This window comes from Rattus rattus, chromosome 16, assembly GCF_011064425.1.
Source record: "Rattus rattus isolate New Zealand chromosome 16, Rrattus_CSIRO_v1, whole genome shotgun sequence".
In the NCBI taxonomy this organism is placed as follows: Eukaryota; Metazoa; Chordata; class Mammalia; order Rodentia; family Muridae; genus Rattus; species Rattus rattus.
Genome location: NC_046169.1, coordinates 12,869,307 through 12,885,539, shown reverse-complemented (window position 1 = coordinate 12,885,539; position 16,233 = coordinate 12,869,307). Strand labels below are relative to the sequence as shown.

The window sequence follows — 16,233 nt, the reverse complement described above, 5'->3', positions numbered from 1 at the left end:
CACCATCAAATGAGCTGTCCCAGAAAAGCCACTGTAGATGTCAAAACTCCAAGGGACAACCTGGCATTTCCAGCACTACCCCACCCCAAGAGTATCTCTGAGCAGGACATAGAAGGACCAAGTCCTTGCTTTCCCATCACTGCGGTGCCTGCTTCTCCCCCCAGGGGGAGCCATCCCTCACTCACTCAAGCATCCTCCACACCGGTGAGGAGACATCAGCACTGCACACTGGAGAAGCATGGCAGAAGACAGGCTCTGCCTAAGAGGCACGACCAGGCCACCAGCACAGGACATAGGCCAGAGTGCAACAGATCTACTCTTACGGTTACTCTTGACTGTCAATTTAGCAAGATTTTGAATGTCCTAGAAGATAAACCTTCAAGGATGTCTATGAAGATGTTTCCACAGAGCTTTATCTAAGGAAGGAAGACCTGCCCTGAAACAGGCAGACTGGCCCCAGTCTGGGGTCTCAGACTGATTAAAAAGGAAAGATGCCAAGTCTACATCCCAGACTTAAATCCACTTGACCGGCAGCACACCAGGGAAGAGGCTAGCCATTACCACAAGGACAGGAAAAATTATGACGGGCACATCAGACAACAACAGGGCATACGGCCGTCATAGGGAAGGAAGGAAGGTTACAGACTCTGAGGTCTGATGCACAGCCTGTGTCACGGTGACTCTTGCATACCCGTCAGAGTCCTAGAAAGCCCCAGCAAAACCAGTAATAAACCTGAAGCAAGGGCTAGTAGAATGGCTTACTCAGCAGTGCTTGGTTTGCAAGCCTGAGGACCTCAGGTTCATCCCCAGAACCCACGTAAAAAGTCAAGGGTATAACGGGGTGTGCACTTGAGTGTAGCTGTGGGAGGCAGAGAAAGGATCCCTCAGGCTCACTGGCCGACACCTTGTGAGACTCCCTGTCTCCAAGAAAATGGGTGGCATTCCTAAGGATGACACCAAGGTTCCCCTAATACCCTTTGCACCATGCACATAAATAGTAACTTATAGTTTCCTGCATTGTACACTCCCAAGTCATAGGGATGCACTAGTTGGGTTGCCCAGGACCATTACAGAATGAGGCTCTGGCAGGATACAACATAGTCCCCACGAATCTCTGAAAGCCTGAGATTTCCTGAGCCTGTCACCCAACCCCTACCCCAGCACCTAATATTTCTTCCATGTCACTACAATTCTTCTGGAGAAAAGAGAAAGCAGAGGCCAGTCAGAGGCAGGTCTGCCCACACCACAGGACTGCTGAGAAATAGACACAGCAAAGAGCCCCCTCTGCAGACATCCCCATATCAGGCCACCCTTCTCCAACCTGCCAGCATTAGGTGGCCACAGAAGAATGCCCTGGTGCCTCTGACCACAGCAGCTGGGCCCCAGTCTGGTGTCTGACAAGTGCTGCACACAGCCCTTGGCCTTCTGGGGCTGGCTGGACCCACCTCATAGTTCCTGGCATTGGTGCTGGCCGCTCTCTCCAGCTCCACCCGAGCCCTCTTGTGGCTCAGCTCCATCTGCATCTTCTCCCGCTCCATTTGGATGAGGTAGGACTTTGAACGGATCTGCTCTGCTCTCTCCTCCAGCTGAGCAGTTGGTACCCGAAGAGAAAAGAGAGGGTTCAGTTCCCATGTCAAATAAGGCAAGTTACAACCCACAAAGAGGATCACAGTTCCAGACCAGCCTAGGACAGAGGAAGTTCAAGGCCAACCTGAACAATTTAATGAAATCTGTCTCAAAATAAAAGGTAAGGCTGGTCCTGGAGCTGCACTAGAGGGATGGAGGGTCTGCCGCATGTAGCCAAGGTCCCAGGGATGGAGGCCGGCCTCCTGTGTGGAAGGGAGGGAGAGAGGGAGGGATGGATTTTTGGTTTTTCAAGAGCAAGTATTTTTTAAAAACAAAGTACCCATCTTCTTATTTCACTAGTACTCAGACACAATTACCGTCCATTGATAGTTCACTTCAGAAAATAGTGGCTTCAAGCCAAGGGTGTAGGAGCTGGAGAGCTGGTTCAATAGTGAAGGCACTCACTGTTATTAGAGAGGACCCAAGATGACAGAAACACACACATGCATGCAGGAGCACTAACTCACATAAAGTAAAAGAAATCTAAAAAATGTTTTCAAATAAAATAAAGGCAAAGATGCACCTCAGTGGTAGATGATTGTGTAGTGTGTGCAAAACCCGGGTTCAAGACCCAGTGCTACCAAGAAGGACTGGGAGGAAGACGGATGATTTAACCACAAAGGACAGTTATAAAAGACTCACAGGATGAAAGACAACGCTTGCCACCAAAACAAGCTGAGTGCAGGCGGTGCTGGGACAAACAGTCAGCAAACCAATGCTGCAAGCACTGTCCAGTCTGCTGGGCGGTGCATGAGCATCCCCAGGGCTCCAGAACAAATGCTCCCAACTCATCACAGAACAGAGCGGAAGGGGGACAGGAAAGAGGTGAGCAAAGAAGCCTGGTGTGGTCATTGTGTGCTGAGGACCAGGCAAGGCAGGAACATCACTCTCCTAGGGCCCAGAAGCCTTAACCCAACTGGAGCTATGGCTACCACTTCTGGAGCCTGAAGCCCTTCATTCAGGAGCCCTGGCCCCTTTGGAACTGTATCCCTAGGAGCATTCCTGGGAATTAGAACAGAGTGAACTAAGACTACAAATCACAGTAAACTTCTGCCTGGCCTCTATGGGGCTGGGTATGGTGGCACCCACCTTTTATATCAACACTCGGGAAACAGAGGCAGGCAGATCTCGGTAAGTTCAAGGCCAGCCAGGTCTACAGAGTGAGTTCCAGGACAGCAGGGCTACATATCTCGATAGATAGGTAGGTAGGTAGGAGGGTGGGCGGGCGGGCACACGGATGGACTGACGGACGGACGGAGGGGTGGGTGGGTGGGTAGGTAGATAGATAGATGGATGGATGGATAGATGGATGGACAGACGGACAGAGGGAGGGAGGGAGGAAGAGAGAGAGATAGAGGGATGGATGGATGGATGGATGGATGGATGGATGGATGGATGGACGGACGGACGGAGGGAGGGAGGAAGAGAGAGAGATAGAGGGATGGATAGATGGATAGATAGATAGATAGATAGATAGATAGATAGATAGATAGATAGATAGATAGACAGACAGACAGATAGATAGACTGAATGAATGAATGAATGAATCAATCAATCAATCAATCACACTGTTGGTAAAGTCCATGTCTCCCAAGTGTGAGAACCTGAGTTGTTTCCACAGAGACAACCAAGGCAGCCTCTAACCAGCATGGTAAAGACAGGCCCTGGTCTCTAGCTACTGCTCAGGTTGATAAATGCCTACAAGTGTCTGCAGGTCACTCATCTAGCCTCCAAGCTGATTTGGCCCACCCAGAGACCCAGAGGGCTGCTCACCTGCATGTTCTGTTCATACTGCTTCTGTAGGGACCCTGAGGCAGATGTGGGCACATCCAGGCCTGATGCCCCCTCCATCCGCTGAGAAATGAAGTTGTTGAGAGATCTCAGGGTGGACAGGACTGTGGTGTTCTCCCCAAGGTCTTCCATGGTCACCCTCCTAGGAGACAGAGCAAAGGTCAGAGAGAGTCTTCCCATGTGCTGTCTGCTGGCACAGTCTGCTCCCCTAAGATCCTTATGGAGTAAACTAGCATGTTTTCAACATTAACATGAAGCCAACACTGCCAACATTGTAGAGAGGAAATGAGGCGCAAAGCATGCCACACCATATACCTATGATATCAGTAGGTAGAGGCAGGAGGATCAGAAGTTCAAGGCCAGCCTCAAATTTATGAGTGTGAGGCTAGCTTGAGCAACTTGACATCCTGCTTGAAAAGAAGGGAGGGGCATAACACAGACCTTAATCCCAGCACTCACACAGAGGCAGGAGGAACTCTGAGCATTCAAGGCCAGCCTGGTCTACACAGTACACAGAAAGCTCCAGGACAGCCAGGGCTGCACACAGAGACCCCATCTCCAACAGTGGTGAGGGGTTAAAGGGGGCGTGATGCTTAGAATGTTTACCTCTCTCGGTTCCCAGTATCCACACCAGGCTAATAACTGCCTGCCATTCCTGTTCCAGGGCATCCAGTGCCCTCTTCTGGCCTCCCTAAGCACTGAACTCATACACAGACATGCACGCACAGAAATAAAAACAAATTTAAAAGCAGGGGGTAAACTTGATGAAGCCTGATGACTGAGCTTCTCCCGTGGAGCACACAGTGGTGCTGCCCTTCACTCACACCATGTGCCTACAACAGAAAGGCTTGGGCTGGAGAGGCGGCTCAGTGGTTAACAGCACTGACTGTTCTTCCAGAGGTGAGTTCAAATCCCAGCAACCATGGTAGCTCACACCCGTCTGTAATGGGATCTGATGCCCTCTTCTGGTGTGTCTGAAGACAGCGACAGTGTAGTCATATAAAGAAATCTTTTTTAAAAAAAAGGCTTAAGTTTGAATCTCCAGAAACCTGGACATGGTGGCAAGTGTCTCTAATGGCAGCACTCCTACTGCAAACTGCGAGATGAAGGCAAAAGAATCTTCTAGAGCTCACAGGCCACAGAGCCTTGCACACACTGCACTGAGCAAGAAATTGTGTCTCCAACAAAATGGAAGACAAGAATCAACAGTTTTCCTGACCTGCATGGTACAGAGACAGATACACAGACACAGACAGACACATAGACACACACATGGGGGGGGGACAGAGACAGAGAAACAGAAAGACAGAGACAGAGACATATAGAAAAAGAGAGAGATTGAAAATGTTCATACCACTAATCTTCAGCTCCAGGCAATCGTCTGAGCACCGAGGGCTGGTTTACACATCAGACAGGCAGATAGACATTCCCGTTCCTGAGAGGAGGTGCTCAGAGGCCCAAGGACACTCCGTACTCCAAAGCCACACTCATGGAGAATGTGGCATCTAGAGGTCAGAAACTAGTATGAAACAGTCAGGTGATCACGGCCCCAGCAATGCTGTTACCAGCAGTGCTGCCCACTGCCATCGACTGTCACACACAGAGAGGGGTCCTACAGGTTCCTAGCCTCTCACAGAGCCTCACCTTCCTCACCCATCGTGAAAGAGTCAGAGGGGCCGTGCTGGATGGCGTCACTATGCCCCTCACGGGGAGCCTCCGTCTGCGGTGTTTACACACACTGGCTCAGTCCACACACATCGGCCAACCCAGGCTTCTTACAAAGCGGTTACTTTTGGTCTTATGGGTTTTTTAGTATTGTGTGTAAGGTTATTTTGTTTGTTTTGTATTAATATAAGTTCTCACTCTACAAACCTAATTGGCTTGGAACTCACTAAATAAGCTAAGCTGTCCTCAAACTCATAGAGTGCCTGGACTGAAAGGCACGCACTACCATGGGGGGCTCCTCTACTTTAAGACTTGCTCTTGCTATCTAGCCCAGGCTAGCCTGAGACTGTGTTTTCAACCTCCTACAGAGCCAGACAGATCAGTGATTCAAACTACACCCTTCTGGGTAGAACCCAAACCTTCCAGACTCAGATGGGAAGGGAGAGAGAGAGACAAGATACCAAACTATTCTGGCTAGCCTGTGAGCTGAGAGTCAGGCAAACACTGTCTTTTGGCCCCCAGTCAAGCCATAGCTGGGAAATCTAAAGGAGGAGTAAAGCCGGGTGCCTCAGGTCTGTCATCCCAGACACTTAGGAGCTCAAGTTCAAGGCTCAACTAGGCAACTTAGTGAGACCTGGTCTCAAAAAGGTTAGAGGACGGGGACATAGTACCTTTGCTCTGCATGTGGGAAGCCCTCATTACAGGCCAATACCTGGCTGGGCTGGTTGCCCGTTGGGTTCGGGGTGTATGGGGTGAAGAAATAAGACAAGGAGCAGACAGGGGGCAGGAGTGTAGGGCTTTTTGTTTTTTGTTTTTTTATATGAAACTTTATTTCAAACTCTAGTGCCTGTTGCTACTTTGTTTATTGTCCAAAGACATATTCAGAACAGGATATATCTGAACCCCCAAACTATGTTTTGTTGTTTTATTAGATTTGTGGATTAGTCACAAGCAAATCCTTCCTTTATTCTTTAACTTGGATAAACTCAGCCCCATTGTCCTAATGTTTTTATGACAGCTACAAAATCACTTTCAATACGACATTTTGTCAAAGTGTCCCATTAAGCTAACCTTGCTTATTCATTCAGACATCTGCTCCTGTGATCTCCAGCTTCCTCTTTCCTCTAAATTTTCCTTGTGCTTCTGTAATTTAAGCTCTTATTAACTGAAACCCTGAACTATATCCACTTTTCCTTTTTTTTCTTTTTTCTTTCTTTATTGGATATTTTCTTTATTTACACTTCAAATGTTACCTTCTCCAGAAACCTTCCATCCTTTCCCTCCACTGCTTCTAGGAGTGTGCCCACCCACCCACTCCCTACCACCTCCTGGCCCTGACATTCCCCTACACTGGACATCCAGCCTTCACAGGACCAAGGGCCTGTCCTCCCATGGATGCCAGACAAGGCCATCCTCTGCTACATATGCAGCTAGAGCCATGGGTCTGTCCCTGTGTACTCTTTGGTTGGTGGTTTATTCCCTGGGAGCTCTGGTTGGTTGATACTGTTGTTATTCCTACGGGGTTGCAAACCCCTTCATCTCCTAAAGTCCTTTCTCTAACTCCTCCATTGGGGTCCCTGTACTCAGTTCAAAGGTTGGCTGAGAGAATCTGCCTCTGTATTTGTCATGCTCTGGCAGAGCCTCTCAGGAGACAGCCACATCAGGCTCCTGTCAGCATGCACCTCTTGGCATTCCCAATAGTGACTGGATTTGGTGGCTGTATATGGGCTGGATCCCCGTATGTGGCAGTCTCTGGATGGCCTTTCCTTCAGTCTCTGATCCTAACTTTGTCTCCGTATCTCCTCCTGTGAGTATCTTGTTCCCCCTTCTGAGAAGGGCTGAAGCATCCACACTTTTGTCTTCCTTCTTCATGAGCTTCATGCAGTCTGTGGATTGCATCTGGGGTGTTCCGAGCTTTTGGGCTAATATCTGCTTATCAGTGAGTGCATATTAGGAGAGCACCTGCGGGAGGGTGGGGTGGATGAGGAGGACAGAGCCGAGGTCCACTTCCACATGTGGCATTACGGATGGGGCCCAGCAATGGGTACTGAAGACTTAACACCTACTTCTGGCACAGAGTGTGACACCAAAGGGAGCAGCTGTGGGTTGCTGGACAGGAGTGCAGCGAGTCCTTTGGCCCCAGCACCCCTCCATCTCCATGGCTTGGGTGTGGTGTGGTGGGTGTGCCTTTTTTCTAAGCATTGGTCTACATGGTGAATTCTAGGACAGTCAAGGTTACAAGAGAAACCCCCACCTCAAAAATAAATAAATTAATTAATTAAAAATAAACAGAGCAAGTTTGAGGCCAGCAGACTGAGAGCCAGTTAAGCATCTCCAGAGTCGGCCATTGTGAAAGCAGCTGAATTACCCATGGCAGGAGGTTAAAGGGACACGGTGAGCAGTGAGGGGATTCTAAACATCTGAAAGGTGAACTTTCAGAGCAATGCTCTGCTGACTGTGCAGGAGAGAGCTGGAGGGTGAAGTGTTGTTTTTAACAAAATCTTAAACATTCCATTTTACCAATAAAGACTCGGGAGCTAGATGCTGGGGTAAAGGTCTGCTGGCTCAGAAAGGCAGAAAAAGTACCCAGCTGACTTCCTCCTCAGCTGATGTTCCAGAAAACAAGGCAGTTCTTCTCCACACCACCTCAAAGACCCTCAAATTGAAATGTCCCTCCCTTCTACTTCCTATGTGTCTTTCTATCCTACTTCCTATGTCCTCCTGAGTTCCCCTACTCTCTGTGATTCCTTTCCCTATGTTTACTCCCTGTCAACTGATTGCTTGGTCCACCTCTTGACCCATGGATGACTTTATTTAAACCTGTCTACGATAATCAGAAAGCTCTTGGATTACAGATGTGTGCTAGGGCTGAGCCATACCACAACTAGAAACAGGTTTTCCAGTAAATAACACAGTGTGATCAAATATCCTGTATCAGAGAAGATATTCCCAAGAAAAGAAGCCCAAGAAGTGAGAAGAGTCTAGATAGAAATGTCCACTCCACCCCAGCGGGGGAGAGGGCAAGGCTGGGCCTGCATGAAAGGTGCCTAATAGCCAGAAGAGGCAACAACAGCTCACCCCGGGCTTTCTGAAAGAATAGCCAGGGGACAGAGGCTCTTTTCAGATCCGTGACTGGGATGGACCAGGGAAGGAGGAGATTTAGGTACTGATTCGGCTCACACAGGGGCTGTGCTGGCAGGAGTGTTACGCTCCCATGGGCATGGAGTCCAAGCAAAGGGAGAACAGGGCTCTTACAAGAGACCTGGGTAAGGACAACCAGCAGTATCCCACTGTCAGACTGAAGCCAGGAGCTAGAAAAATGAAAAACTGGAGAGAATGCAGACAATCTCCTGTACCAAGGTTCTCGAGTGGCAAGCAGTGACAGATGGCATCTAGTCAGGCGGAGAGAACTAAGCCCTGTAAGGGCAGAGGACATGGCTGGAACTTTGTGGCCCTGGTTGGATGCTCTTCTCGGTTTGGGATAATGGAATCACTGTGGGATGTCTGTAACTTTAATGTCTGTGAGCTACCTGGTGTGGGGCTGGGGAAATGGCTTAGTGGTTAAATATGCTTCCCATGAAGCCTACGGACCTGTGTTTGAGCCCCATGACCCACAAGGAGGAGGAAAAAGCTGATCCCACACTGTGACACCTGACACCCTGGAATTCAGACACGAGCACCTTTTTAAGAATGGGGTCTATAGGGGTTGGGGATTTAGCTCAGTGGTAGAGCTTGCCTAAGCGCAAGGCCCTGGGTTGGGGCCCAAGCACCAAAAAAAAAAAAAAAAAAAAAAAAAAAAAAAAAAAAAAAAAAAGAATGGTGTCTATAGGGGTTGGGGTTTGCCCCCTCGGAAAAAAGTCCCCAGCTCAAAAAAAAAAAAAAAAAAAAAAAAAAAAAAAAAAGAATGGGGTCTATAGAGTACCCTCACAACAAAAGCAGAAAGATCCAGGGCTAGGCAACATTTTAGCCTTTAACTCACTCTCGGTGCCCCCACAAACGATTGCCCGGTCCCCCTAGAACAGACTCTAGGGCAGGTCTAGAATACTCTGGTAAGTCTGAATAAGTAGACCCTTAATGCAATGAGAACAAAACAGACTTGCCAGCAACGGACAATATTGCCCTGGAAGTCACGATGGTGATGGGGGCAGAAGACCCTCTTCAGTCTTCTCTCAAGCCAAGTAATCACATAACCTTTCTTTTGGGGGTCACTGAGCTGTCCTAGTAATTCCAATTAGAGTCAGCCCATGGGATAGTGAGTGAACCAATGGATTGTGGTCCCTGTCCTTAGTGTGGAAGGAATCTGCACGTGCCTCTGTAGCTGTCTAAACTCCTTCACAATCTTCTCAGGACAGAATGGAGAGACTGCCATATATGTCACGCCAGGTGAGACTGAAGGACCAGGTAAGGTGTTGGCATTCCTTGCAGTGGGGGAGAGGGTCAGTGGCAAAGAAGCCCAAGCATTTCTCAGTTGGAGAAAGGTCCTTAAGAAAAAAAGAATGTATTTGAGGGCTGAGGCAAGATCACATGTTGCAGGCCAGCCTGGGTTACACAGAGACCTAAGAATACAGCTAGACCCAATCTCAAAAGGGGGGGAGGGTTACTTTGCAGAAATTTCTTCTGAATTTTTCACTTAACAAGAACCTTAGTGTACACCCCAAATACACACACGACAAAGCAAAAGCTGGTAGCCAGGTGGAGAACAGACGAAGTGGGAAGAAGTAGACCTCTGTTCTCAAAGATCAAAGGAAAGTCACACTTTCTGTCCTCCCTCTCCAGGCCAACACAAGAACTCAGCCATTGACACACAAGAACGAAAGTCTGCCATTTCAGAAGCCACACAGGTAACTAAAGCGTCACCTCAAACTGTACCCTCTCTACAGGAACCCTGAACTTCCAGGCAACAGACCTTCCAGAACACCAGCTGCTCTGGATGGCTTCTAACTTGACAGGTATGCACACGCCTTCTTTCTGGTCTCAGCCAAGGCACAGCCTAAAAACCTGGCACTTGGTGACACAGGCCTATCATCCCAGGTACTCAGAAGGCTGAGACAAATTCAAAGGCTGGTTGCAAGTTCAAGGCCAGCCTGGAACACTTGGGAAGTCCCGTCACAGAATAAAAATTAAGAGGAAAAAGTAAGAACCGGGCTGAGCAGGCAGCAGAGTCGGTAACTGCTTAGCATGCATGAAGCCCTAGGCTCAATCCTATGAACTGCGGAGGAAGAAGGGGCCCAAAAAACAGCTCAATCTGCAATGCACTTTAGGACTAGACAGACAAGCAAGGTTCCATCTCTAGGATCCATACAGAGGAAGAAGAGAACTAAGTTAACCTCCCTCCACCGGTAGCCTGGTATACACCGGCAAACACACACAATTAATTAATTAATTAATTAATTTGCTAATTAGTTAATTAGCCTGTCGATTTATTTTTAAAAGAGCTGTGGACATAGCTCAGTGGTAGAGTGCATAAGGTCCTAGGTCAATCAACAGTACTGCCAAAAACAGGCAGACAGACTGACAGACAGACAGGTAGGCAGACAGGCAGACACACACACAGACACACACAGCACACACACACACACACTTAACAATTTTAAAAGGGATGGGGACATAGCTTAGTGATGGAGTGCATAAGGTCCGAGGTTCAATCAACAGTACTGCCAAAAACAGGCACACACATACACACAGAGAGACAGAGAGAGACTAGAGACAGAGACAGAGAGAGAGACAGAGACAGAGAGGGCTTGACATACGACTCAGCGCTTACGAGGGCTTGCCACCAAGACTGTCAACCTAAGTTCGATCCCTGGGACCTACAGGGTAACTGACTCCAACCCCGGGAGCCCTTCAGCCCACAGCAGGTCACTCGGTCCCCTCCGCCCCGGTCCCGGTCCAGGCACGCCTACCCGCGCCCTGCAACGGGACACGGGGGTCCACAGCGGCCCCGGGAGCACGACACGGAAGACCCCGCAAAGGGAAGGCGCGCGACAGGACCAACTCGGACTGTGTGCATGCCGGAAGGCAGCGGACAGCTCCTTCCCATGGCGTCGGTACGGTCCGGCAGCGCGCGCAGCGCCTGGGGAACTCGCAGACCCGACCACTCTGTCACTTACCCGAGTTGAGGAGCCGAGTGCTGCAGCGGCGGCTCAGATCTCCCTCCTCTCCGCCGGTGCCTATGTATCGCGAGACTTCCGCGAGGGTCTCGCGAGATCTGAGAAAACGGCCCGTAAAGAATCAAATATGCGCGCCACAGGCGTGTCCTGAGAACAACTGCTGTCCTGCCAAGGGACTGGAAACCACACTGAGCCAAGGTGCCTGTCCCTCAGGGCTCTCTTCGACCGCCACCCAGTGCGCCGTAATGTGTGGAGTAGCACTGCTTGGGAGGGAACGTTAGTTTTGCTTTTGTGTCAGTGTTTCTCTGTTTAGCCTCTAATTCACAAAGATCTTCCTAGTGCTGGAATTAAAAGGCTTGCACCACAACTGCTGGGCATGGAAAGTAAACGTAGCTTTGGGAAGTTGATTTTTCTCTGAATCTTGCCACTGTGTATGTATACACAGGTTGTTTTGTTTGGGGCGGTGTTTTGATTGGTTAGCTTGTTTCATTTTCTTTCCTTTGTGAATGAGAATTCCTGGAAAGAAGTTGGGACTGTAAAGGCGGATTGGCTGGTTGCCTTCGGTAACATTGCCGGTCCAGAGCCTGTTGTAATTTGTCTTGGGCTCTATCTTTAACCCCGTCATACCCATTGCTTACCCGCCTCTATGTCAGCTCTAACGCGTTGTGACTAATGGATAAAAACCTCTTGGAATACATTAAAACCCAGTTTCTACCAACCAAAAGCCCACGAACTGCATGAGAAGCATATAGCTGGTATTTCTCTGCTTTGCTGTAACTGCCTACTTAAATCTTCCACTAGTCTATGTGTTTTCATGTTTTATTATTTTATGGGTGTTTTGTGTGCATACATGATGCCCATAGAGACCAGATGAGGACAACAGATCCTCTGGAATGGGAGTTAGATGTCTGTGCGCCAAGATGTATGCGCTGAGCATTGAATCTGGGGTCTCTAGAAGAGCAACCGATGATCTTAACCCGAGCCATTTCTGCGCCGCCTGGCCCCCACCAATGTATTTTTTTTTTCTTTTTTTCGGACCCAGGGCCTTGCGTTTGCTAGGCAAACGCTCTACCACTGAGCTAAATCCCCAACCACCCCACCAATGTATTTTTAAAGTGCCTTGATTCATGACTTTATTCTGTTACTATAAAAATTTCCTCACTGCTTCCAGACTGGAACATGGAATTTGGGGTAACTTAATTTTAAGTCTGTGTTTCTGGGACATTTGGCTCAAGAATAAACGACCTGTCCATCTCGGTGGTAGTGGCACATGTGTCTAATCCCAGCACTCTGGAGGCAGAGGCAGGAGTTTCTCTGTGAGTTCAAGGCCAGCCTGGACTACAAAGGAAGTTCCAGGACACCCAGAGCTACACAGAGAAACTTTATCTGGAAAAACCAAAAAGTAAAAAACATTGGGCTGGAGAGATGGCTAAACCGTGAAGAGCATTGACTGCTCTCTCAGAGGTCCTGAGTTCAATTTCCCACAACTACATGGTGGCTCACAACTATGTGTAATCTGTCTGTAATGTGTCTGGTGTGTCTGAAGACAGCAACGGTGTCTTCATATATAAAATAATAAATCTTTGAAAAATAAATAAATAAATAAAAACAAAAGATTCTTATCCGTTTTGAGATGAATGTTGTGTTTTGGGGTCAAGCTGAGAAACAGAATCTTACCCTGTAGCCCAGGTTGTCCTGGACCTCACAGCAACCCATCAGCCTTCTGAGTGTCCTGAAACAGCCCTGCTCCTCAACTGGCCCTTTGGTTATCAGACTATTGAAACAAAGGGCCAAGGGCTGGAGAGATGGCTCAGTGGTTAAGAGCACTGACTGCTCTTCCAGAGGTCCTGAGTTCAATTCCCAGCAACCACATGGTGGCTCACAGCCATCTGTAATGGGATCTGATGCCTTCTTCGGGTGTACATACAGATAGAGCACTGATATTATCTAAAGGTAATAAATCTTTAGAAAAAGAGAAAGGGCCACAAGACACTAGATATCCTCCCAAGGAAAAGGCTAATACCTGGAAGAACTCTCCAGAAGAATGATTTCACGTTTGTCAGCTGAGGGTGAGCAAAGATCAGTGCTGAGACACTGATGGGACTGAACACACAGCCTCCTCCTGCCTTTCTCTTCAATCTTCCAATCTTCTTCATCAACCTTAGGCCCCTGACACTGGGACTTGGGGACACACTGGATCGAGCTTCGTGTCCCTCTTCCCACTGAGGCCACACTGGGTAAATTCCCTTTTTCTTTTTTTTTTTTTTTTAAGATTTATTTATTTATATGTAAGTACACTGTAGCTGTCTTCAGACACACCAGAAGGGTTGGGGATTTAGCTCAGTGGTAGAGCCCTTGCCCAGGAAGCACAAGGCCCTGGGTTCAGTCCCCAGCTCCGGGGGGAAAAAAAAAAAAAAACAGACACACCAGAAGAGGGCATCAGATCCCATTACAGATGGTTGTGAGCCACCATGTGGTTGCTGGGAATTGAACTCAGGGCCTCTGGAAGAGCAGTCAGTGCTCTTAACCACTGAGCCATCTCTCCAGCCCCCAATTAATTCCCTTTTTCTGATTTGCTATCGACTTGGCTCTTTGAAATTATTGAGGAGGAGTGGCCAAGCCTGGCTTGTTGGGACCCAGCCTGTGCCACTTACACACTTAACACTAGGATGACAACCATGTGCCACCAGTCTAGCTGGTGTTCTGTGTGTTTCTGGGGGATTTGGTTGACTTTGATGTTTTCAATAGTCTCACTATGTAGACCAGGCTCCCCTTGAACTCACAGAGATCCTCCTGCCTCTGCCTCCCTGGTGTTGGGATTAATGAAGTGTATTACTTTGCTGAGCCTAGGTCCTTTTGTTTCTTGTTTTAGTTTGCTAGGCTGGAGTTCTCCAATTAATTGCATTCCTAGAATTTCTCTTATTTTAATTTGACAGTCTTGTTAAGTCGCCCAGCCTGGCCTTGAACTCTTGGATCATCCTGCCTCCCAAATCACGTGTATTACAGGCATGTAATACGGACAGTTACTTCTGCAGTGTTGTCCGAAACACCCGGGCTCTTGCCTAAACAACACTATGGAGGTCAAGGCAGAGGCAGGTCAACCCTAAGTGACCGCAACATTCTTCCTGTTCAAGTATGTCTCTGGTAACACTGTATCTGTTTTTGGTTAGTCATTGGTTGGGATTTTGGTTATTTTGTTTTTCACCACAGTTTCTCTGTGTAGCCCTGACTCCCCTGGAACTCCGCCCGCCAAGTGGCTGGGATTAAACACAGGCAGCGTCACATCAGGCTCGACTGTATTTTTGTAAGATTTATTTTATTCATGATTGTTTTGCCTGCACATATGTCTGAGTACCACATGCACTCCTGGTGCTTAAGGAAGTGGTTAGCCTTCCGGTGGGTGCTGGGAATGGAACCCAGGTCCTTTGCAAGAACAAGTACTCTTTTTTTTCCCCATCTTTATTAACTTGAGTATTTCTTATTTACATTTCAATTGTTATTCCCCTTCCTGGTTTCCGGGCCAACATCCCCCTAACCCCTCCCCCTCTCCTTCCATATGGATGTTCCCCTCCTCATCCTCCCCCCATTACCACCCTCCCCCCAACAATCATGTTCACTGGGGGTTTAGTCTTGGCAGGACCAAGGGCTTCCCCTTCCACTGGTGCCCTTACTAGGCTATTCATTGCTACCTATGAGGTTGGAGCCCAGGGTCAGTCCATGTATAGTCTTTGGGTAGTGGCTTAGTCCCTGGAAGCTCTGGTTGGTTGGTATTGTTGTTCATATGAGGTCTCAAGCCCCTTCAAGCTCTTCCAGTCCTTTCTCTGATTCCTTCAATGGGGGTCCCATTCTCAGTTCAGTGGTTTGCTGCTGGCATTCGCCTATGTATTTGCTGTATTCTGGCTGTATCCCTCAGGAGAGATCTACATAAGAACAAGTACTTTTTTTTTTTTTTTGGGGACCGAACACAGGGTCTTGCGCTTGCTAGGCAAGCGCTCTACCACTGAGCTAAATCCCCAACCCAAGAACAAGTACTCCTAAGCCAACTCTCCATCTCCAACAGTATCTTTTTTTTTTTTAATTTTTTTAAAGGACAACTGAATTTCTTTTTATTTTATTTTATTATATATAAGTACACTGTAGCTGTCTTCGATACACTAGAAGAGGGCATCGGATCTCTTTACAGATGGTTGTGAGCCACCATGTGGTTGGTGGGAATTGAACTCATGACCTCTGGAAGAGCAGTCGGGTGCTCTTAACCTCTGAGCCATCTCTCCAGCCCTCCAACAGTATCTTTTAAGGAGGAGAACTTCCACAAAGAAATTGTGCTTTCTACGGAAGCTGCTGCAGGGCTGACTGACTAATCAGCACCTCCAGATTTGTGGGGAGGCTGGGAGGCTGCAAATGTTGAGCCTAATGAGAACTTAGTTTCGACTATTCAGCCTCCCTAAATAGCCATTCCTTGCCCACTTGTGTGTCTGACCTAACATCCTGTGAGTAACAGATAAAACCTCTCAGAATGCATTAACTTAACAACCTCTAATATCCATCAACTAAAAAGGCTAAATAAATGTCATCAGATAATAGCTAAGGCGTACAGCCCAGATTTCTCTGCAGTGCTATAGCTGTGCAGAGAAACCTACTTAGTTTCTACCAGTGTATTTGAAAAACTGGCCTGACTGCTAGGCAGTGGTGGTGACGGTGTCCGCCTTTAATTCCAGCACTCAGGAGGCCAGGGCAAGTGGATTGAGTTAGAGCCCAGCCTGGTCTACGTGAGAGCTCCAGGCCAGCCAGGGGGGATATAAAGAGAAACCCTGTCTTGAAAACAAAAACAAAGAAAAGTGCTTTGACTTAGGACTTTTCTCTGTTATTATAAAAACTTACTAAATGTATATTCCTTAGCCAGTTAGTCAGATCGGGCTCTGGAATAAACTCGTATGCCCTTTGAAGTGAGAGCCATGTTTTGCACCAACACTTTGTGGTGTAGGAGCCCTCTGCCCTCAGTTACCCATTTTAGATGTCAGCAAGGCTGACCTCACGCAGT

At 48.1% G+C, this 16,233-nt stretch overlaps 1 protein-coding gene across 1 annotated transcript in view; it reads right to left on the bottom strand.

The window, feature by feature from the left end:
* The window catches only part of Mad1l1 (mitotic arrest deficient 1 like 1), a 308,135-nt gene extending 296,885 nt beyond the window's left edge, over positions 1-11,250 (bottom strand). Inside the window, exons 1-3 of the mRNA XM_032886912.1 lie at positions 11,193-11,250; positions 3,400-3,559; positions 1,446-1,586 (exon numbers count right to left, since the gene is read on the bottom strand). Of these exons, the coding sequence (XP_032742803.1) occupies positions 1,446-1,586; positions 3,400-3,549 (291 nt within the window). The 5' untranslated portion in view covers positions 3,550-3,559; positions 11,193-11,250. The remainder of the gene's footprint in view (positions 1-1,445; positions 1,587-3,399; positions 3,560-11,192) is intronic.
* Between the last annotated feature and the right edge of the window lie 4,983 nt (positions 11,251-16,233).